The sequence below is a fragment of the Nicotiana attenuata genome, unplaced genomic scaffold (assembly GCF_001879085.1).
Source record: "Nicotiana attenuata strain UT unplaced genomic scaffold, NIATTr2, whole genome shotgun sequence".
NCBI classification, from domain to species: domain Eukaryota; kingdom Viridiplantae; phylum Streptophyta; class Magnoliopsida; order Solanales; family Solanaceae; genus Nicotiana; species Nicotiana attenuata.
The window spans coordinates 290,312-313,265 of record NW_017671158.1 but is presented as its reverse complement, the minus strand read 5'-3'; the positions used below and the strand labels follow the sequence as shown (position 1 = coordinate 313,265).

The 22,954-nt window shown below is 37.3% G+C and overlaps 1 protein-coding gene across 13 annotated transcripts; it reads right to left on the bottom strand.

The window, feature by feature from the left end:
- Window positions 1-2,357: 2,357 nt before the first annotated feature.
- On the bottom strand, window positions 2,358-12,763 carry LOC109206327 (protein piccolo-like). Of its 13 annotated transcripts, none has more exons than XR_002064831.1 (9): window positions 12,448-12,763; window positions 12,139-12,354; window positions 9,420-12,063; window positions 8,538-9,310; window positions 8,192-8,376; window positions 7,838-8,116; window positions 5,113-5,205; window positions 4,347-4,919; window positions 2,358-3,927 (listed from the first exon to the last, which is right to left on the bottom strand). XR_002064831.1 is itself a non-coding variant. In XM_019369148.1 (6 exons), the coding sequence occupies exons 1-6, from the start codon at window positions 12,652-12,654 to the stop codon at window positions 8,035-8,037; spliced, it is 4,107 nt and encodes a 1,368-aa protein (XP_019224693.1). In that variant the 5' UTR covers window positions 12,655-12,763; the 3' UTR covers window positions 7,613-8,034. The 13 variants fall into 13 exon arrangements, 1 of the variants encoding a protein (XP_019224693.1); XR_002064832.1 differs by having other exon boundaries at window positions 4,347-4,870; XR_002064835.1 differs by having other exon boundaries at window positions 4,812-4,870.
- Between the last annotated feature and the right edge of the window lie 10,191 nt (window positions 12,764-22,954).

Genomic DNA, 22,954 nt, shown 5'->3' with positions numbered 1-22,954 from the left:
CAAATAACAAACTCTTGATGAATTTCATAATATAGAAGCAAGGGGAGCGAATAATGTTAAGTATCGCAGGCGTTGTGCCTCTATGGTCAAACTGCACACCCCAGCAATGCTTGTTATGCTTGAAACAAGGATGGATAACCATAAGCACCTCACAGCTAAGCTCTAATTCTCAGCTCAATTCCAATCCTCAGCCCAAGGTCAGTCTGGTGGTATAGTTGTCATATGGAAGGATGATCTGGTGAAGCGGGAAGAGGTTTTTACCACACCTTTGGGGGTGCATTTCATGATTAAGGTAATCTCCTCTCCCTCCAATTGGCTTTTACCTGCTATTTATGCTAGTAATAACTAAGATGATAGGATTAGACTATGGGATTACTTAGTTGATATTGCTTCTATTTTCAAGGATAGTTGGCTGGTAGCTGGTGATTTCAATGAGATCCTAAAATCTAGGGATATATTTGGGGATGAAAGAATTAATTGTAATAGGATTAAATTTCTGGAATTGCTTAAATCAGTGTAAGCTTGTAGACTTAGGATTCATAGGCTCCAAATATACCTGGACCAATAGGAGGTACTCTAGAAGGCAAGATCTAATTCTAGAAAGGCTAGATAGATGTTTTGGTACTGGTAATTGTATTGGGTTGTTCCTTGAGACAGTTGTCCCTCATCTCCCACGCATCATATTAGGGAAAACCATAAAACTAGGACTTGGAAATTGTATTATTGATGGCTGAAAAGTTTGCATCAAAGCTTCTTGATGGGTGGTCTAGAAAGGTAATAAGGACAGCTTCATTTCTGATACCTGGATTCCAAACATGTTACCTCTCAACTCCATACTCCAAGGTGCTTAGCAAGAGCCTGAGGAATCCATCAAAATTAACACCATGTTCAATAATGGAGACTGGGATTTCAGTGGTATCTCTTATCCACTCCCTGAATCCATAATCAAAACACATTCATCGCTCCCTACACTTCTATTGAGGATAGAATCATTTGGAACCTCACCAGTAATGGTATTTTCACTGCAAAATCAACCTACACCGTTTTTTACTCCAATTGGGAGCCAACTGGGAGAGAGGAGGACCATTTTGGTTGGATATGGAAGCTCAAAGTTCCCAACAAAATGAACCTTTTTACAAGACTCTTCTATCACAATAGGCTTCCTATTGGCCAGTACCTCCACCACATTGGCCTGAACATTAATCTTAACTTTTCTTATGTGTAGTGGCTAAAGAAGCTATTCAACATATCTTCTTTGAATGTCCTAATGCTAAACTCTTATGATAGAATCTGTCAAATGTTTATACCAACTAGGCATGCATTCTTTTTCTCTCCTTCTCCCAGTACTCCTGAATCTACACCTAGAATAAGTTAAAAAAACATAGAGTTCAATAACAATATCTCATGGAAGAATCTTTTCTCTTTCTGTTTTTGGAATATTTGGCTAATTGAAAACAATAATTTGTTTGATAAGAAGAAGAATCCAATTTCTGCGAACCAAGCCTAATAAAGTTGTAGAATACCGCCATGTGGCAAGACACCATGGGATAAGTGTTGAATCAATCATTATTCACTTGAAGTGAGAACCCCCAGAAGCAGGGCTTTTTTAAACTTAATATAAATGGTGCTTCAACAACTAATCCAGGAATAGAAGGGATAGGTGGAGTCTTTAGAAATAATAGAGGGGACTGGGTAGTGGGTCACATGAAAGGCATTCCTCACGCTACCAATACAATGGCAAAACTTTTTACACTAATGCATAGCTTAAAGATTGCCCTCCTACAAAGAATGATCCCTTTAGAAATTATTAGTGATTTATAGAAGTAATAAGGATGATCATAGAGGGCCACCTTCCTTATAACTCTATTGTTGTGAATGTAGATTATTGATGGAGCAGCTGGGAAATCCAACAATAAAGCATACTTATAGGGAGCAGAACCAAGTAGCGAACCTCTTTGGCAAGGAAGGAGCTAAAAAGCAGCTTTTTGAATGACTTAAAGTTTTGGTAGTTCCTCCGGTGTTTGCAAATGATGCACTGTGTGCAAACATCTCGGAACTATATTTACTAGAAAAATCAGAACTTGTAACAGTAAGTCTTTTGACAATTACCCCATATTAAAAGAGTACAATCTCTCATACTACATTGTAATTATACGTAGTTTGTTTTATATATAGAGAGAGAGAGATGACTACTCAGTTTGACCAAACAAAATCAATTTACTTACCCATTTAAAGAAAAGATATTTATATTTGTATTGTTAAATTTATTTTAAGATAAAAAGAATCTAAATATGTAATTACACATATGCAACCAAACAAAATATAGACTTATATTGTGCAACCAAACATAACACATAGACTTACATAATAATTACATTATGACAAATGAATAAATGTATTACGAGTTATCCTTCCAAACATGCTCTTAAAGTGAAGACCAAAAGTTTCACCATCAGCACACAACTCAGCTAACACTATGACGATTCACGATCAAACTGCAACTACTAATGACCAAGGTCCATGAGACAAGCATCCAAACGAAGCAAACATACACACCACACCAAGTCAAATGCACCCCAGTTAAGCGGGATTTTAAGCTCTTGATCATCAACTTTGAACGATCTGTCACATCTTCATGTAGTGCAGCAGATACAAAGCATTCAATCATCTCGAACTTGGTCCTTCTAGCCATTATTTCCAATGATTAAAGCCACTCTTTGAGAGGAGACATGTCGCCGGTTTATCATCCAATACTCCCTATATTGTATGAGAAAGATCATTTTGTACCTAGCGCGTCCTAGATCCACTTTCCTCAAAAGCTAAAACTTGAATGCAACAACCACTACAGATCGTAAGAACCCATATATCATATCAATATCCGTACAACTATGTTCAAGAAATTCTAAAACCCCTTTTTTTTAAATTGTAAAAGTCGGAACATGAAATATGTATCTGAGTAGTATTATATTACCTATACTTACGAACACAAAAAGTTTAACTCTACTTGTCTCAACATCTGACTCTTTAAATTTATTTCAACTCCCAAATTAATAAAATATTATTCAACAAAATGATACTTGCATAATCTCCAAAATATTAAAGAAAATCATAAACATAAACTATTTATTTGCTGAGGCACGGTCAAAAAGCTAATAGCTCAACATTGAGATAGTAAAGGTCGCAATGGTAGTTATGCAATTGTAGGAGTGTTGTAATGCCTCACGTGTATACGGTCAGTGGTTGTGAGTAGCACTGACAGCTGTGCCATGGAGGTTGGATTGAACTAGCCATTAGTAATGGAATCATATAAGATCACATTAACATGAACTTTTGAAGTGATCGATGTCTTAATAATTTCAAAACTTTGTATAACATTTATGAACGGAATATTTATAGTGATCAATGCTTAGTAATTTCAAAACACTGTACATCAGTTATGAACCGGACCAGTTCAGAAAAATGATTATAAAAGAAAAACATGCACTTAAGTGTGCTGAAATCTGAACAATCTAGAGTCAAACAGCCATATGAGGAACCAAACGATGCCTTAATAACACCAGTGAATTCTGAACTCTTATAGCATCAACATGGACGCAATGGATTTGGATACATACATCTACTACTAAATAGTACTTGGCATCCATACAACCTAGATGATGTGCAACTATCATAAAATATACATCTACGCAATTTGTAATTTATTTTCATCGGAAGCTAGTTATTATAGTAATAATGTATCATTGGCAATCCATGGAGTTTGAATCTTCCTGTGGTCAAAAGGACACTGATATCAGGTAATCAATTTTGAGTCAAATTTAAAATGGATCAACGAAAGGGAACCTAAATTTTGAACATCTCTTTAATTTATAGTCAACTACATCACGTGACCAAGGATAGATGGATCTCATATATTTCCTATAATCATACCTGCAATGAACCAGAAACCTATAAGAAAAGGCAAGTATTATTTCAACTCCATATCATGGCAAAAACATCTCTACAGCTTAGATAACATATCCTGGGACCGCCAAATTTTCATGAAGGAACCAACCAAAATCCTAACTTCATACCATAAGCTGTGTTCCGAGTATTCCCTTTTCTTTAAATATTATTATTATTAAGTCAAACTAACCACTACAATGTTTAATCCTTCGGCATGAGATTAAGTAGCTCTACTCTATCATCTAAAATGCTCCGCCACAATAGTGAACAAGGGTAAAAACTAGATACCGCAGTGGAAACTGGTTGGACAGTGGGGAAGTTACACTCAAAGAAAGAGCAGCTAATGGCTAATTGACATGCTTGCTACTCTTACAGTATCACAGATTAGAATAAACACATCATACCAGTAGCTATAAGCCCTAGCACCAGCAGCCTCTGAAAAGCAACATACTACATAGCAAAAGCTCAAAAATGCCTTGTGACATTTAGACTGCCGCACCGAGTGGATTTTTTGTGAAGCAAGCATCAATTTTAGTTGCTTCAAATTATGCCATAAATATGCCTGTTTACAGCCAAGTTTGCCGGTGAATTTCCAGCTATACACAATCAATCTATGTTATAACGTTGATGAGACACAACCAATCAAGATTTCTCTTAAAATATCATGTTCCTATTGAAAACACAAATGCTGCACGCAAAGGGGCACTTGTTGAATTCACAACTAATGGGATTATGTTTGTACCAAAAAGAATCTAAACACTTATTAAGCAACGACCAACATTCAAACAATGATGCCTACACTAGTCATAATAGGATAATCACCGAATCATAATTTTTATTTTTTTTTATTTTAAAAAGAATCTACAAACCTCAGAGAGGGTGGACACTGAGAAATGTCAGCTTCCACATAGAAGCTCCCACATGCACACTGCATGAGACAAAAACACTAAGGCACCCTTGAGTGTAGCAGCTAATACCTAAACTCCAAAATAGAGCACAGCTAAAAATACTTCCAAATAATTACTCAACTACAAGAGAATTTAATAAACAGATGTCTAAGAATGTTAAAGGAGGCTAAAGAAAAGAATATGATCCAGCAGATTACCAATTCAACCAACAAAACACTATATATGCTGATAAACAAGTTTTATACATCAAGCATATCCTTACCACCGAAAAAGTTGCAGGTAAACTGTTCTGCTGAAGAGTCAACCTTTTATCTCTTCTGCCTCGCCCAAAAAAGACAAGTTGAATGGAAAAGATCTATTGTAGAAATTTCAATCAGAAGAAAATTAACTTCAAAATGTAGCCCCAGAGAGAAAGATAAAGTTTTGAAATAATAAGAAACTATTTCCCACATTTGCGACAACGGATTAACCAGTGAAACAGTAGAGCAGTGCTTTAACTTGCAAAGAAGAAATAAACAGAGAACCTAGTAGAAAAGAGGTTATGAAAAGAGGAACATAAACAAGGGAGGCTCCAAATAGAGTCCCACTTTATAGCCTGTTTGGCCAAGCTTCTCCAAGCCAAAAGCACTTTTTTTTTTCCAAAGTTGAAGTGTTTGGCCAAGCTTTTAGAGGGGAAAAAAGTGCTTTTGAGTAGAAGCAGAAAAAAATAGCTTCTCTCCAAAAGCACTTATTTGAAAAGCACTTTTGAGAAAAATACACTTAGAAGCAGTTTTAAAAACATGGCCAAACACTAATTGCTGCTCATAAGTGCTTTTCAAATAAGTTTTCCAAACACAAAGTACTTCTCACCAAAAGTACTTTTGAAAAAAGCACTTTTGAGAAAAAGCACTTTTCAAAATAAGCTGACTTTTGCAGCTTGGCCAACCAGGCTATTACTAAATTTCATACTATTGCTACTAACTTCTGTTCGAATCACCAAAGGGTAACATTTCGTGGGCAAACATAGTCACATTGTTATTATTTCTTTAGGACTAAACTACATGTCACATCAACAGTCTCAGGAAAGGAGAGAGCGAAATAAGCAACCTAGATTGACGATTAAGCTTGCGCAATAGGCAGACCAGCTTAAAAGACCAAGGCAGGAATTACAAGATGGATGGATTAAGAAACATGAAAACCAGGATGTGTCCCCGAGACATGAAAGAACATAACAAAATAAAAAACTGCTCGGAAGTGCTAAAAGAGATAACACAAAAAAAAAACTCTGTAAAATAAATAAATAAATAGGTGCTATGTGTCACGACCAATAAGAAAAGCTTCTCCCTACCACAACTCACATTTTACGGGAATAAGCATGTATTCAAGAACAAGCTTTAACTATCTACTTAAAACTGATTCCCTCATAACAAAATTTCATTTTCATGTCATCTAAACTTGGTGGATTTTAGTCTAGAGCATAAACGTGTCTTTTCATAGTTTTTCTGGTTGGCCACTAAATCATCATTAGAACATTGTGAGTTGGTGACAAAACTTAGACACCACATTATCCTAATCACCTAAACAAAAATGATCCAGGACAACATTTACCCACTCTTGAGTCTTGAACTACAACTACCCCTTGGTCAAAGCTCAAAATTGAAGTATAAACTTAAAACAAAGATAACTATGGTGGAGTCCAATTCTTAACTTACCGTAATCTTTTATCTAAATAGGTAAACTAGATAACTCAATTTCTAAGAAAATATTAACTCAGAAGAACATCAAAGTCTACAACCATAACATCAGAAAAGAGGAAGAAACTGCATAAAAATCGTCCATACAAGCCTCCTCCTCTCAATCAAGAAAAAGAGCAATCCGATGTCGACAGTCTGTTAACCGACGGCCACCAGCTGTAACTTTACACGATATAATACAGTTGTACCAATCTACCAATCTAATGGATGCTACAGCACAGTAATTTAACAGCTTAGACATAGACCTGTCATATATGGAACAGACTCCATACAACATGCACACAAGACAGTGCTTACTGAACTTCAATGTTAAGACCAGGAAAACATCTTCAAGCAATGAAAGAATGCCTTACCAACTGGTACGCCTCAATTATAAGCTAGCTGGGATCGGCTATTAGGACCGTCATATGATTTCATTCCATTTAAACCCGTTTCATTCCAGTGTTCAATAATTTAGACTCTAGCCACTAGAAGTACATGTTCTAAAAACTAAGATGGTAAATTGTAAACAAGGGAGTTCCTACTTTTATCTTGCTGCTTTGATCAGTGGAGGTATATTTTTATCTCCGGTTGCTAAGTGCACAATACATCCATGGATCACATCTTCTGTCTTTGTGTATCTGCTTTTGTTTGTTTGGATAAGTGTGTGCATCGCTGCTTTATGTAGTCACTGCAACCCAAGGTGGCATAAGAACCCCTCTTAGGCGTAGTGGATATTCAGCTCACCAAAAAAGTAAACTGGATTTCCAATCTATGCCCAGCAAACTGCACTATCAGGGCCAAAACTGACCTCCACAAACTTTTTTTTCCTTCTTATTTTTCCAAAAATCCATCATCTAATAGATTGTAATGTTTTGGCTAGGAAGCATATAGCAGGACTACTTCTATACCATTCTTTGTGGAGAAGTGTTCTTCTATGGTATGATTTCAAGGTTATGATTTACGGATCAGTCTTCACTATCCCATATCCAAAGAAGTACCACAACTAGTTATTATTTCTTTCCCGGAGCATGAAGGAGCATTAGAAGATAAAGGTAATTCTAGAGCATACATTTTATAAAAACTCTCATATGTACTGAACAGCTGAACCTAATGCATAGCAACGTTTAATTCGCAGGAAATATTTCCCTAAACTAGATTGCACAAGTAAGAAAGTGCATTAACATAGCTACAAATCCACTAGGACTAAGTTGACATAAATCGTCCTGATATGGGGAAAGTAAAATTTCAAAACCATAGGCAAAACAACTTAACTGCCACAGAAACTTCCAATCCAAAACCATCTCCAACAACAGGGCAGCAACCTGAAATGACAAAGCTAGGATAAAAACCCCCCAGAAAAGGAAGAAAGACACTGTAATTAGCACCTACATTGCAATGCAAACGCCCGATTGAGAGCTTAGTAACAACCATCAACCACTGCCTTCTACTTCCTGTTTACCATCCCAGGCTCATGCTTTTCTACCACGGCCCTCGAACACTGCCTTTCTAGGCTTGCCTTTCTCTTCAACTGCAGCACGATCACTAAAAGTCCTACAAAATGGTAGCAGATGGAATAACAATCTACGCGGTGGAATTTGCCGGTTACAAAATATACAGAACACTCACTTCTGTTTTTTTCGGTTTTGCTCCTTGATAGTCCTGACCATATCCATAGCCATATCCTGGTGCTCTCTTGTCTGTGAATGCATATCTAGGCCCTCAACAGTTTCACAATCAACCTTGCAAATGCGGCACCAGCCCATGCTCACGGGCTTCCTCTTTCTTGGTCTATCAAAGGAATCCATATCACCCTGAGAAGTTGTAGTTAAAAAAATTAATAAAACACTACTCATTTCATGCACATAATGACCATCACAAGATTGCAAGGCTATAAAGCTCAATTTTCAAGAAATAATACACTACTGGAAGGAAAAGAACAAGAAAATAACAGGATTCATAATGTAACACTTACCGCATAAAGTCCATCGTTTGGAAATCCTGGGACAGGATACCTGCTCCTAAATCCAGGCTCCCCAAACCGTGGTATACCAGGTGTGTAGCGTCCAACTGGTTCACCAAAACCAGGAAAATCACCAGGCCCTGACAACTCCCCCCTATAAGCACGGCCAGCAAAGGTACCAAAGCCAGCAGGTTCAGCAAAACGTAAATGACTTGGTAATTTCTGAGGATCCAAAGGCTCAAGATGATGCAAATGATTCGGAGCGTCTTTTCCAAACATATCACCACTATGGACATGGTTGTAAGGACGAATAAAGGTAGTATGCTCGGTACCTCTCAAGTCCCCATGACCATCAACCTCGAGCCCATGTGAGTGGCCAGGCAAAGGTTGGAACCTACCATCAGAGAATAAACCACCAGCTACATTGGAAGGAAAATTTAAAGGTTTAGGCCCTTCAATAAATTGGCGGGGCTCTCTGCCACCAATATCTTCAAAACCTGAGTGACTTCGAAATCTGCGCGGTGGAATGTTAAAGACCTCCCCATCAGGATTTCGGGCAGACAAATAACCCATATGATGCACACCAAACCCAGGTCCTGCCCTTTTTCTATCATCATCATGAGGACCAAGTGGTGCTTCTCTTTCTCCACTGTCCTTGAAATGCATCGAACCAGGAGGATGATATGGTGGCAATAATCTGTTAGGTGGAACCCCAGCACTGACCTCCAATTTTGATCCAGAATCATATACTAATCCGCGAGGTGGCTTGTCAAGTGGCCGTGATGCTGCATCAACAAGTTCATTATTTAATGTAATCATTTAGGAAACTGATTATTTTTCTTCCGATAAATATAAATGATTATGGAAATTGTTGAATATCAAATTCCAACTCACCTTGATCATGAGGCACTGGTAAAGGACTTAAATGCTCTCCCACAGGCGCCTTCAACCTTTTATTCCTAGCTGATTCCATACTTCTAGATTGGCCAAATGGAACCTTTTCAAAAGACCCTGGCGGAAACAGGTTTGGTTGATTTCCATCAAAACGATTACTTTGATTTTGAAACATTTCAGATTCTGCTGGATTAACCGAGTGTTGTGTTCCACTGGGAATTTCAGGACCACTTAATGGTGCTCTTCCCATTCCCGTTATCCCCTCTCGGTAATCACCTGCTGGAGGAAAATGACCAGGCCCTCTACCAAAGAGTGTTGTAGATCCTGGACCAGGTATAGCACCAACGGAGGCATTACTAGGCTGCTTCAGGAATTGTGGATGATGATCACGAGAATTCAATGGCTGACAAGACTGGGGCACATCCCCGGAAGGCATCATTGCAGTGGAATATCTGGGAACTTGGGCATGAGGAGCACAGCCTGGAGGTGGCATTGGTGGTATTATCATAGGACCAAAAGGCCTTTGTTGAGAAGATGGTCCAGAGTTTGGTGGTGGCATCTCATGCCCATACCGCTGAAAACCCCCTCTGTCAATGGCAACGTCATGTGAATTTCTTCCAGGGTTCAGATTCTTAATTGAACCATCAGCAGCATCAGATGATGCATGGTTTGCCAAACACTTGTCCAGTTCTTTTGGAGCATCATCATAGGCATCTTTCTCTGCTTTAACTGTTACATCAGCTGATTTGTTAGCAGATCTAGGCTCCAAAGAATTCTCATTCCCCTCTTCCTTAACAGTTCTTTTGTCCATAAGCTCGTCCGAATCACCCTTATGAGCATGTATATCACTGCTGGCCCTCTGTCTATACTCATCAGCAGTTTTCTTAAGCTTCTGTTGTTCATCGTTTAAGTCAGCTTCAAATCTTGGGGCCATTGCATCAGTTGATTTGGCTGCAGAGGAAATTAGATCATTTTGAGCATTATCCTGGAAAGGAACTCCCACTTCTGGCCTTCCGGTTTTGTCAGGTAACTGATCACCATGGCTTTCTAGGGCTGAACGTTTCTTCTGATCCATAGACTCAAGCTCATTGCTCATGTTGTTCCCATAACTTGGATTCAGTTGTGGTTGGCTTAAAGCGGGCTGGACAGATCTGACCTGGGGTGCAGTATTATACCCACCATGGGCCTGAGAAATTCCCTGGACATGATTTTGCATCCCAGGTCTTCCTATATATGTTTGAGATTGTTGAAGCTGTGGGGGAGGTGGTAAGGAAACATTTTGCTGTGGTTGGATATAAGTGTGTGTACTCTGAGGCACCACATTAGGAAGACCTTGCGGGCGAAACTGAGACTGCAAAGGCTGCTGGTGAGTAAGATGACCCTGTTGGTGTGACTGACTCTGCAATGGACCAGGAAATGCCTGCTGTTGACTGTATTGCTGAGACATTGGTTGTTGATTAGGCTGAACAGGATGTTGCTGAATTAAATGCCCTGCTTGCGGAGCAGGATAAAGTTGAGACTGTGCAGGAGTTTGACCTTGAGAAGGTACCAAGCCCCATTGCTGATTGGTGCGCAAAGGAGGTTGTTGAGGAACCTGACTATGAGTTTGAACTGGAGGAATAGGCCCACTAGTAGGATGTGGACGTATTGGAGTTTGCTGTGTAAACCCTATAGGCATTTGCTGCATGGGCTGGGGTTGTGGATAGGAATTGTACCCTGAAACAGCATTGACTGTTGAATGGAGGGTCTGAGTCTGTCCATGAGCAGCTTGGCCAGCCTGAGGGGGGCGCAATTGGCCATGAGATTGTTGATGATGTTGAACACTTATCTGCGGTTGAAGTTGTGAATGAGGTTGCGGTTGGGCTTGAGAAGACTGGGGAGGGTGAACCTGGGCAGGATGCTGCTGATACTGTGGCACCTGCACATGGTGTTGTGAATGAGATTGCATCGGATAGGGCTGAGGATATGGCGGAGGCTGAGTAGGTGGCTGAGCATGAGAAGCTGGAAATATTTGTGATGGAATTTGGGTATGAGACTGCCCAGTTGGTGGAAGCTGCTGCTGTGGGTTGACTTGAACCTGGTTTTGATGTTGCTGAGCCACAGCTTGAACCTGTGGTTGAGTTGGCCCTTTAGGTAGAGCTTGCATTTGAGGGTGAGGTTGAGGATTCAATGGTTGCGGCTGGGGCTGGGATTGAGGCTGTCCTGGGATTGGGGTCTGGGGTTGTGCTGGTGGCTGCATGTAAATTGGAGGTTGTTGCTGATATTGTTGGACGGGTTGTTGCTGATATTGTTGGACGGGTTGTTGCTGATAGGGATAGTATTGTTGATAAGTTTGCTGTTGATAAGGATCATATCCAGCATATTGCTGAAAATACTGTTGATATTGTTGCTGATACCACTGATCTGAAGTAGGCACACCAGCTGAAGCTGTAGCAGGAGCCTGAGAGCTGGCACTTGTCTGCTGATTACGATCTTGTCCATTAAGCAGGGAAGCAGTAGTGCTTTGAGGATTTGGTGTTTGAGAAGCTGGAGTTCCTGAATGAGTTGTAGTTTGATTCGAGTCATCACCAGCAGCAGTGGCAGCTGCTCCAGAGCTAGGATTATCTTGGGCACCATTAGCTGCCTGTTGTGCAGGATATACACCCTGGATAGAAGATATACTAAGAAATCATTCCTTATAGGAAAAGATGAGTACTACACATGCATGAAAAGCACTCACAGGACAACTCTGAGCATGTTCATGCACTTGTCGATGCACAATCTGGACTCCACATCTATTGCATATAACTGGAGAATTCCCAAAGGAACAGCCAGAACAATGGGAAGTGCATTCAGACAAGGGACCTTCCCATGTGCATCCACTTCTGTGATAGAGACAACGCACTTTAACTTTGCCTATGCTTTCAGCAAGCGTCTTGTCTGACTCGATAAGGGGCTGCAAGAAAAAGTAAAATGCAACACATTTGAAATACCACGAGTAGCAAAACCATCAGCAATTATCTAAAAGTACAATGTACAGGGAGCCCACTTTAGAGTCTGCTTCAGTCACCAAGTATCCATCATAGGGACAGGCCCGGCTTCCATTGGCAACATGGGCCAGACAAGGTTTGCAGTAGAGATGAGTGCACTGTGATTGGAGGGCTTCATTAGGGAAGACAAGAGTGCGACAAACAGGACAGAAATACTCCCCAGGATAGGTATGGATGTCAACTATGCATTCAATATCAAAACCCATATCAAATCAGGAGTACAAAGTCAGTTCCCACAACGCATCCAATGTATTTATGGTTGCCTCCTCTGGTAGATGAAAGTTGCTCCCTAGGTGCAAACTCCAAGCTCGTCAAATAACTACACAATTAAAAACATGTCAATGAATGAAACACATATTCAGATAATAAATGAAGGCAAGAAAATTAACAAGTCAAAGCTCAAAACTTAAAAAGCCACAGATCCACCAGCAATTAACTCCCATGCATTACCACTTGTATATGCTGAATGTATATAACAGAAAGGATGCATATATATATACACACACACGCGCACACACACACACACAAACAAGCACAGGCAAAGAAAATACCAGTGATGCCAATTCCGTAAACCCTGAGAGCTTGGCCTTAATCTAACTTCATTCTTAATCTATCCTACTACAAGAAATTACAAGCCTCGACTCTTTTGAATTGGAAAAAATGCACACAGTAACAGAAACACAAAAGTTAACAAATAGACAATCATTTTCTGCAAGGAAAAAATGAGTTTAATAGAGTTTAGATAGAAGGTATCATAACCTAATCAAATTTCATACCTTAAAAAAAACTTTACTATCAGGAGCATGATTAGACGGATTTCAATCCTAAGAAGTATTCACAGATCAAAAATCACTAAACAATAAAAAGGACAAAAACACCCCTCACGAACATTCACCGGATATGAAATGCAAATCCCAAAAAATCACTCCGATACACATAAATAAACACATATCTATATATAATTAAAAGACGGAAGGGAGATTGCACGCCTTGTGTAGGTCAAAATGAATGCCCAAACTCCAAACCAGTGCCTGAAAATCCTAGGGTTTATCTCAATCAATCAAGCCAATAAAGTGCAGCAAGTGAATTGGAGAGAAAATGAGCGTGTGCGGTGTGGCTAATGAGGGAAGAGGAGCAGCAGCAGACTGAATATCAAAATGGCTCAACCTAGCGAAGCGGTGATTTTTTTATATATATATAAATTATAATATAAGGAAAAAATAGGCGTCCCCGTTTCCGTTCTATGTGAACAGACAAATAACGGCGTTAGGGGTGGGTTTAACCCTAAATCATAACGCCACCTTAGGCCTCGCAGATATTTATATTATTCAAGTCTGAAGGTACGCGCATGTAAGCTAATATTAATGGGTTCAAAATTCTAAAACACTAGCAAAAGATGTATAATCTTATACTCACTCTATTCCAGTTTACGTAGACCTTTTTTTTTTTGGTCCGTTCCAAAAAAAATGAACCATTTCTAAATTTGGAAGTAATTTAGCTTAAACTTACAATTCTTCCCTTAATGATAAGCTTTTATAACCACACAAATACTTTGGGCCCCTTTTTGACTTGTTTAGGACCACAAATTTTAAAGGTCTTCACTTTTACTTAAACTTCGTGCCCAGTCAAAAAGGTTCATATAAATTGATACCGAGGAAGTAGTATATTTTAGAGATATAAGCATATGTAAAGTATAAAAATAGAAAAGGTTAATGGTGGTACCTTTTACCAAATCATATCGTGTATTACATAGGTTCCTTAGCACTGGATTGTTGCCTCCAACCCTCGTGCTAAGAGGAGTAACTTTATGTACCGAAAAAAAAAAAGTTCCTTGGCGCTACTACGGAAATTTTTTATGGTGCTACCAATTTTGGTGTTGTCTCTATTGCTACTGTTCCAGCTGCCCTTCCAGATATTCATGGTGTTGCAAATACGTTATTGCATCCACAACTTTGGCAGACACTAATGTCCAAACACAGGTATGTGAACAGACATGGTTACATATCCAATGCTAATATTAAAACCTTCAAGAAAAATGCACCTCAATGCAATAGTAGAGTTGGGATAAATGACAATCTCGCTAAGTCAAAATTAAATTTGACTAATGCGGATAATATAATTGTTGCGGTCATTTCCCAAATAAATTATGTGGCTAGTGTGAGAGATTGTGTGATAGACTCTGGTGCTACTAGGCACATTTGTGCAAACAAAAATAAATTTTTGTCTTACATCCAAGTTGAGGAAGGAGAAGAAACTATTTATCTTAGTGACTCAAGAACAACTCGTGTTCTTGGGAAAGGAAAAATTCTTCTCAAACTCACATCTGGTAAGACTCTAGCATTGAGTGATGTATTGTATGTTCCTAATATCCAAACCAATTTGGTTTCTATGGGGTTATTAGGAAAAGTTGGAGTGAAGGTTTCATTTTAAAATAATGAGGTCGTATTGACCAAAAATGATATTTTTGTGGGCAATGGATATTGTAACTATGGTTTATTTGTGCTTTATATTTCTGATACTAGCAATAAAAATAGAACATTGAAAGAAATGATGAACTCTATGTTAGTTAATTCAAATGCTCCTGATAATCTGTGGGGTGAAGCTATTCTATCTGCATGTCACTTACAAAACAGAATACCACATAGAAGAACAGGCAAAACTCCTTATGAATTGTGGAAGGGTTATAAACCTAATTTAAATTTTTTAAAAGTGTGGGGGTGCCTTGCTAAAGTTCTTTTGCCTGAATTTAAAAAGAGAAAAATAGGTTCTAAAACTGCTGATTGCATGCTAATTGGATATGCAGAACATAGTGTTGCATATAGATTTCTTGTTTTAAAAAGTGATGTGCTTGATTGCAATACTATAATTGAGACAAAGAATGCTGAATTCTTTGAACATATTTTTTCACTATCTGATAAAATTTCTCATACACCTGTTAAAGTAAATAGTGAAATTACCTCTAATGAGGAATTGAGAAGGAGTAAAAGGCCTAGGAAAGAATATTTTTCATATGGAAATGACTTTCAAACTTTTATTGTCGATAATAAACCATCAAATTATTTTGAAGCTATATCTTCTTCAGATGCTAAACATTGGAAAGAGGCAATAAAAGTTGAAATTGATTCTATTATGAAAAATAATACATGGATTTTAACTGACTTACCACCTGGTGCAAAACTTGTTGGTTGTAAATGGATTTTCATAAAGAAATTTAATCCAGATGGATCTTTAGATAAATATAAAGCTCGGTTAGTAGCAAAAGAATTTTCTCAAAAATAAAATATAGATTATTTTGATACATTTGCACCTGTGACTAGAATTTCTTCTATTCGAGTATTAATTGCCTTAGCTTCAATCCGTAAGCTTTTTATCCACCAAATGGATGTCAAAACTGTTTTTTTGAATGGTGATTTAGAAGAAGAAATTTTTATGGTTCAACCTGAAGGCTGTGTTATTCCTGGACAAGAAAATAAAGTTTGTAAATTAATTAAATCTCTTTATGGCCTTAAACAAGCTCCTAAGCAGTGGTATGAGAAATTTGAACAAGTCTTACTAAAAGACGAGTTTTCTTCAGTTGAGGTGGATAAATGTGTTTATACTAAAGTTGTAGACAATGATTATGTGATAATATGTCTATATGTTGATGACATGCTTATATTTGGTACAAACTTAAATATTGTGCAAAGTACAAAATTATTTTTGTCAGCTAATTTTGATATGAAAGATCTGGGTGAAGTAAATACAATATTGGGAGTTAAAGTTATAAGAAGTGAAGATGGAATAATGTTGTCACAACAACATTATGTTGAGAGACTTCTTAAGAAGTTTGAATATTTTAATGTCACATCTGTGAGCACTCCTTTTGATGCTAACTCTAAGTTGAAAAAGAATAATGGTGACCCAGTTGCTCAGTCTAAATATGCTCAGATTATTGGGAGTTTGATGCATTTAATGAATTTTACAAGGCCTGATATAGCCTATGCTGTGTGTAGACTGAGTAGATATACTTATAATCCCAACAGAGAGCATTGGTCTGCATTAGATAGACTAATGAAATATTTGAGAGGAACCATGAATTATGGTATCCTATATAGTGAATTTCCTTCTACTTTAGAAGGGTACAGTGATGCAAACTGGATCTCTGATTCAAATGAGACAAAATCTACTAGTGGTTATGTATTCACCTTTGGTGGAGGTGCAATATCGCAGAAATCAGCTAAACAGACGATCATTGCTAGATCAACTATGGAATCAGAGTTTGTAGCTCTGGAGTTAGCTGGCTCTGAGGCTGAGTGGCTAAGAAACTTCTTATCTAATATCCCTTTAACAAAGGACGTATTGCCTCATGTGACTATGCATTGTGATTGTCAAGTGGCAATAGCTATTGCAAAGAATAAATCTTATAATTGTAAAAGTAGACACATGAAATTGAGACATGATGTCATAAAACAGCTGTTGAGAGATGGAATAATCTCCATTGACTATGTGAAGTCAGAGATAAATTTGGCCGATCCTCTTACTAAACCCGTGGAAAGAGAATTAATTCTTCAAACCTCAAAAGAGATGGAGTTAAGGCCGACATGTTGTCAATAAAGATGGTAACCCAACCTATGTGATTGGAGATCCCATGAAATAGGTTCATATGGGTAATAACAAGTCGATATTGGCACTGAAGTACTAAAAGAGAGTACTTAACTGCTACTAATTGAGAGGCTGAGTTATAACTCTTAATGAATTCATAGTCCTTATGGATGGTGTACTTAAAAGCAGTATACACTTGATGGATTCACCTATATGAGAGTGGAGTGGGCCGCTCCTATGAAATTTTGGCCTAGTCTCTAGAGCTCTCGTGAATAACCAGGCACGCGCATGGCCTATTGAGCGCAAAACCGCGTTGAACAGCAAAATTACCGGGGGTCGAAATGTGATTGATAAAATTTTCGAAATGTGATTGATAAAATCTCTGACTTACAATAGGAATTATTGGTTCATAGAAATATTATCTTTCACCCGTAATTCTGTGAGTTAAACTTTATTGATCTAAGTTTGGTTCATATTCCAAAAGACACCAAACCTATTGCATTTGGACCATACAAATCCAGCAAATCTTATTCTTCTTTGTATTGAATTTTTTGAAAATATGTGGGGGAACTGTTGTAATATTTTCCAAAAAATGGACAAGTGTTTAACCATGTGGCAACTTGCATGGAAAGTTATAAACAAGTGTCAAGTGTTCAACCATGTGGCAAATTGCATGCAAAGTTATAAACAAGTGTCATACACTTGGCATGACCTAAGCCCCTCAATTAGCCTATAAATAGGCCTACAAGTAGACATCATGGAGCAGGATATTCTACACTTTGCTTCTTTCGTTCCTTTTCTTTCTCCTTAAAACATTTATAGTCTACTTTGTTTTGTCCCCTCTTTTAAAACAACTGGGTTTGTAATTTACTATTTTGCTGATTCCTGTATCCTCCCCAATAGAGGTAGGCTTGTTTAATCCTGGGAAAATATTTCACATTACTGAAATAGTTTCTTAGGACAGTGCCTAGCACGACTCAAGCCAGTCCGTGTATCCGTTCACAAATAATATTATTGCAATATTATTATTGTTGTTATTTTCGATGTCATTTCCCTACAAAAACTAATTTTTAGGGATTTTTACATAAAATTAGGAGGAGATATTAAAGGAAAAATATAGGAAAAAAGGTAGCCAATATGTGCAGTAACGGGAGGGATAAAAATTATGAAAACAAACAAAATAGAAAAATAAAAATTATAAGAAAAGAAAATTGATATTGTCCAATCTTTGAAGCAAAACAGAAAATGAGACAACAATTGCGATCCAACAAAATGGAAAATGAGATTATTCAATGGCATAAGATATAATTCTATGAATTAAATCTGCCAACTTAACTGTAACTTACTCTATGATTTCATCCTGCATGGCTAGTTTTGTTCCAAAAATAATGTATTAACACTGATGTTTTGCACCTATAAAAAAACAGAAGATCATCATTATATTTGGTGGAGCGAACAAAAAGTTACATACTATTGATATTTTAAGACGAGCAAGCACGTAAATTTAATAATAACAAATTAACAATGAAATTGGAAACGGGAAACCATGAAAATCCACTAACAGATACAAAGTCAAGGTAAAGAATGAGTCTATATATACAGTGATGTTGTCGATGCCCCCTTTTCCTAAAGGCGAAATCGGGTTTATGATATTTGGGCGGACAACTCTTTTCCTTTAGGGAATTGGGTTTGCAATTTAGAAGAGTTGCCACCTAATGATTAAGTGCATTAGGACACTAAGAAATTCAAAAGAGAAGAAGAACCAGAGAATAGGTAAGGGCTTGAAATTATCTCGAGGGAAGGTGTTAGGCACCCCCAAGATCCACTAGTGTCCCGGCCATGCTACAATTGTGACTTTGAATGGAAACAACAAGTAAGCAAACATGATAACTTTCACATAATGATTGCAACAAGGAAAGTATAAAAATTAAAAAGCGTGTTGAAGTTTAGAAATAAGCGATTTCATAATTATTTAAAGGATGTATAAGTGCATAAAGGGGGGTCAAATAATTGGTACAAATAATCAACAAAGGAGTAAAAGAGGCAGAGGTTCGGAGAAAAAAAAACAGTGCTGGAAATTAAATATCTAAAAGAGACTTTTAAAAGATTGAAGTAAAAGAAGGAGTTTTAAGAACTGAAAATTTATAGCTTTTATAAAAATTCTGAAAAAAAAAAAAGAAATTAAACAAGTAAAGAGGGAGGGGGGTCCTAGGTTTATAAATAACATGGATCACCCCACGCAACACCCGGTAATCATTTATACACGTGGTGTTATCGCGTGGTCATCATATCCATGTCTATCCTTACCCACCCTGTTAAGGTATTAAATCGCTGAATGGTCTCGTTACTTATTGCATGCTACTACCTGCCCCAATCCTATCAGTCCCGTAGGCAGTTGGGACTACTAATCCTAAAGGGAAGGGAGATTGGCTTTTCAGAGTTTTAAAAGGACAAAAAACCTAGTGTGACAAACAAAAATATATAAAGCAGTAAAAGGGGAAGCACATAGCAGTTAAAGGCTCAACTAGGCCTCCTCACTCAAAGCAACAAATTATTTAGCATAACTTACAGGTACTGATTAGGTCTGAATTAAATTTAAAGCGTTAGGACAGGCTGATTTATCACATATTTCTCAGATGAGGAATCCGAATTAGCCTTGTCTGGTTGTAGTTTATCAAAACTGAGACTGTTAATTAATCAAATAATGGTTTGCCTAGGTGAGACCTATAGACATGATATCTAACAGAGCGTACTGATTTTAAAGCAATGTTTTTAAAGGCGGTGGCGAGAGGCGAGGCGTTTTACCTCTAACGAGGCGAGGCGTAAGCCCTGAGACATGGGGCGTAAGTCCCACGGATCTTTAAATTTTACTAATTTCAAGAATTTTAAGATAGTACAAAATAAAAAATAATTATAAAAATTACAAAATTATAACAAATAATCTATTTAAAATATTTTAAAAAATTATAATTCGACTATGAATAATACGAAAAGTATGACATATATCATAATATGCAAATTAGTTGCAACGTCGTTACAACTCAAACAACAAGAGTATTATATTCGATATGAAATCTTATATGTATCTCTTAAGGAGTAATAAATCTTGAAAGAATTTCAATATTATAATTTGATATTTTACTTAAAATACTCCTTTTAGTTAATATGATTTCTATTTGAAAGAGAATTTATGTAAAAATATAATTCACAATTTAAATATGATTCTCTAGCAGCATTTATTTTTAAGTTTTAACAAGTTAATAAACTGACACGTAATTCATCATACAATATCATGATAACTTATTATTTGTAAATAGTTACTAGCTAATATTGAGATATTAAATTAATAAGTACAGTATCTTGTAAACGTAAAAAAAATAACATTTAGAAAAATAATTATAAAAAAATTATGGACTATTATATAGTAAAGACATAACAAAAGTTAATAAATAAATACTTTCAAAAAGAAAGATTTATTCAAAATTTACTATTATAGCAGTCTTAGTGGATAACGTGCAATAATTTTTATTTTAATTATGACATAAAATACTCTCAACTTAATGATTTATGATTAAGAAAAAAGTAATTTTGAATAGTCAACAATTTGGTAAGAAAATTTGAGGATTTACAAGTTTAGTTACATACAATTGCATAAAATTCTATTAGGCGAGCCTAGTACCCTGGGCGTTGGGCGTGTCCGGGGCGTAAGCCCCGGTGGCCGAGGCGTAAGTCTCACGGAACTAAGCCCCACACATAAGCCCAGGGGCGTTTTACGAGTGCTCCGCCCCGGGGCGAGCCCCGGGCGAGTCCCAATTCTGCCTTTTAAAACAGAGTTTTAAAGAAAAGATTACTGGTTTTATAAACAAAAGATCTGCAGATTTTAAACGACCTTGTGGCTGATTTTAGACTCATGGATGAAATAGACGAAGCTGATTCAGTTGATTACTCCTATAGACATGATTTCTAAGCGTTATTGGTTTTAAACGATTACATAAATGCAAGAGTACTATAGGCATGGTATCTAGAATGAAGTTGATTATTATTAGACGTATGATGGTTTGCCTCGTGACATGTATATGCAGAAGTGCAGAAAACCTATAATCATGATTCCTATCTGCGGAAATGCAGAAACTTAGAGACAGGATTTTGTTGCTCCCAAACGCACACGCAAGTATACGTGGTCGACAAGTAATATAGGATTGTAAGTCCAAATATCGTACCCATAGGGACCTGTGATTAACTATCAACTAAATTAAACCAAACAATTAATCTATTCAAGCGAATCCTAACGTATGAATATTTAACTAACGATAATCTAGAGTAGTAAACTAAGAGATTAAAGAAAACAAGTTGGTGAATTATAGAGACGAATTCAATGCGAGTGAATATTCTAGAGCTATGGGTTAGCTAACAATCCCGTTGAGTTTTCTACCTAAATTGTCTAATTAATTAATCTAGTATATTGGTTGACACGGTTAATATTGCTCGTAGCCTTCTCCCAAAGTACAACTCGCCTATTCAAGCTAACCTAACGCCTATATTCCTATGGAATTAGGATTAACAAGAACGCATTTATAATTCCCGTATAATAACCAAGCAAGGCGATTAGGTATATTCCTATCCTAACCGCAAATCCGCTCCCCCTAAGAGTTAAGATCTTGCTCTACTCAATCTTATATGCAATCTAGAATTCCCTCTCCCGAGTTCAATCCTAGATTCGTAGATAGTATTCAATTGGTGATCAAGCAATCAAATAATTAAGCGCAAGATTGAATAAATAAACCAATATGATAAAATAATAAGAACAATTCAAGCTTCAAACTACAACGTTCATGTAGCACCCAAAACTCTAGAACTAATAAACTATGAAATTAAAGAAAGAGAAGAGAAGAAAAACTAGTTAGAAGCCTCCTCCAAGCGTGGTGTGTGTTATCACCAAAAGTGGCGTCCCCTCCCGTGCAAAAATTACTCTAAAAACGTTCTCTCATGTATATATACCAAGTAGGGTTGGGCCCAAACAATTATACCTTATCCAATGTGAAAAAGGACACTTTTCCCGGGTGACGCGTCCTTCGCACGGTCTTCGTGCACCTTTCTGCCTCGGCTTGTAATACGCGCGAACTATGCGCGACTTCGCGCGTTCTTCTCGCGTTTTTCACCCTGTTCCATTCCGGATTTGGAAAAATGTACAACATGAAAGTTGTAGCCCCTTGAGTTATCTTTCCAACCATATATTGTGGAGCCAAAATAGAGTTCTGAGCAAAAAGTTATATCTATTTTACTAGACAGTGCGCAATCTGCCTACTGAAGTCTCCGTTGCTCTAACTATCATCCGTTGACCCCCAAACACGATCCCTGCTTAATTCCTTGAACTTTTACTCATGCTTCAAAGCTCCAAATCACTTGAATTCATTCCATAACATCTACATAGCTCAGAATCACTCCTACAAGGCATAAAACACACAGTTAGGGCAAAACACTAGCGATTAAAGCTCATACTCAATTAAAGTGCAGTAAATTAGAGTGTAATAATCGACTAAAATACGTAATTATAGCCTATCATCAGATTTCTATATACACAAATGCAAAAAAAGACTTATAGGCAGAATTTCTAAGATGAGAATGCAGAAGTGCAGAAATTTATAAGTAACCTTATGAACAAGTTATCTACATGAATGCAGGAATTTATAAGTAACCTATAAGTATGCTATCTATATGAACGCAGGAATCAGAAAATCCTATAGGCAAGTTATCTACCTTTGCATGCATTCATTCCCATCCCTTTCCACTAGCCATCCCCAATAGTTATTACAAATTATTACAGACCCAAGTGAATCAAGAAAAGTAAAAAAAATTACATCAGAAACTCAAGCTACAACCAAACAGCCTAATTCAGACTCGAAGTCTAACAATATGAGATAAACC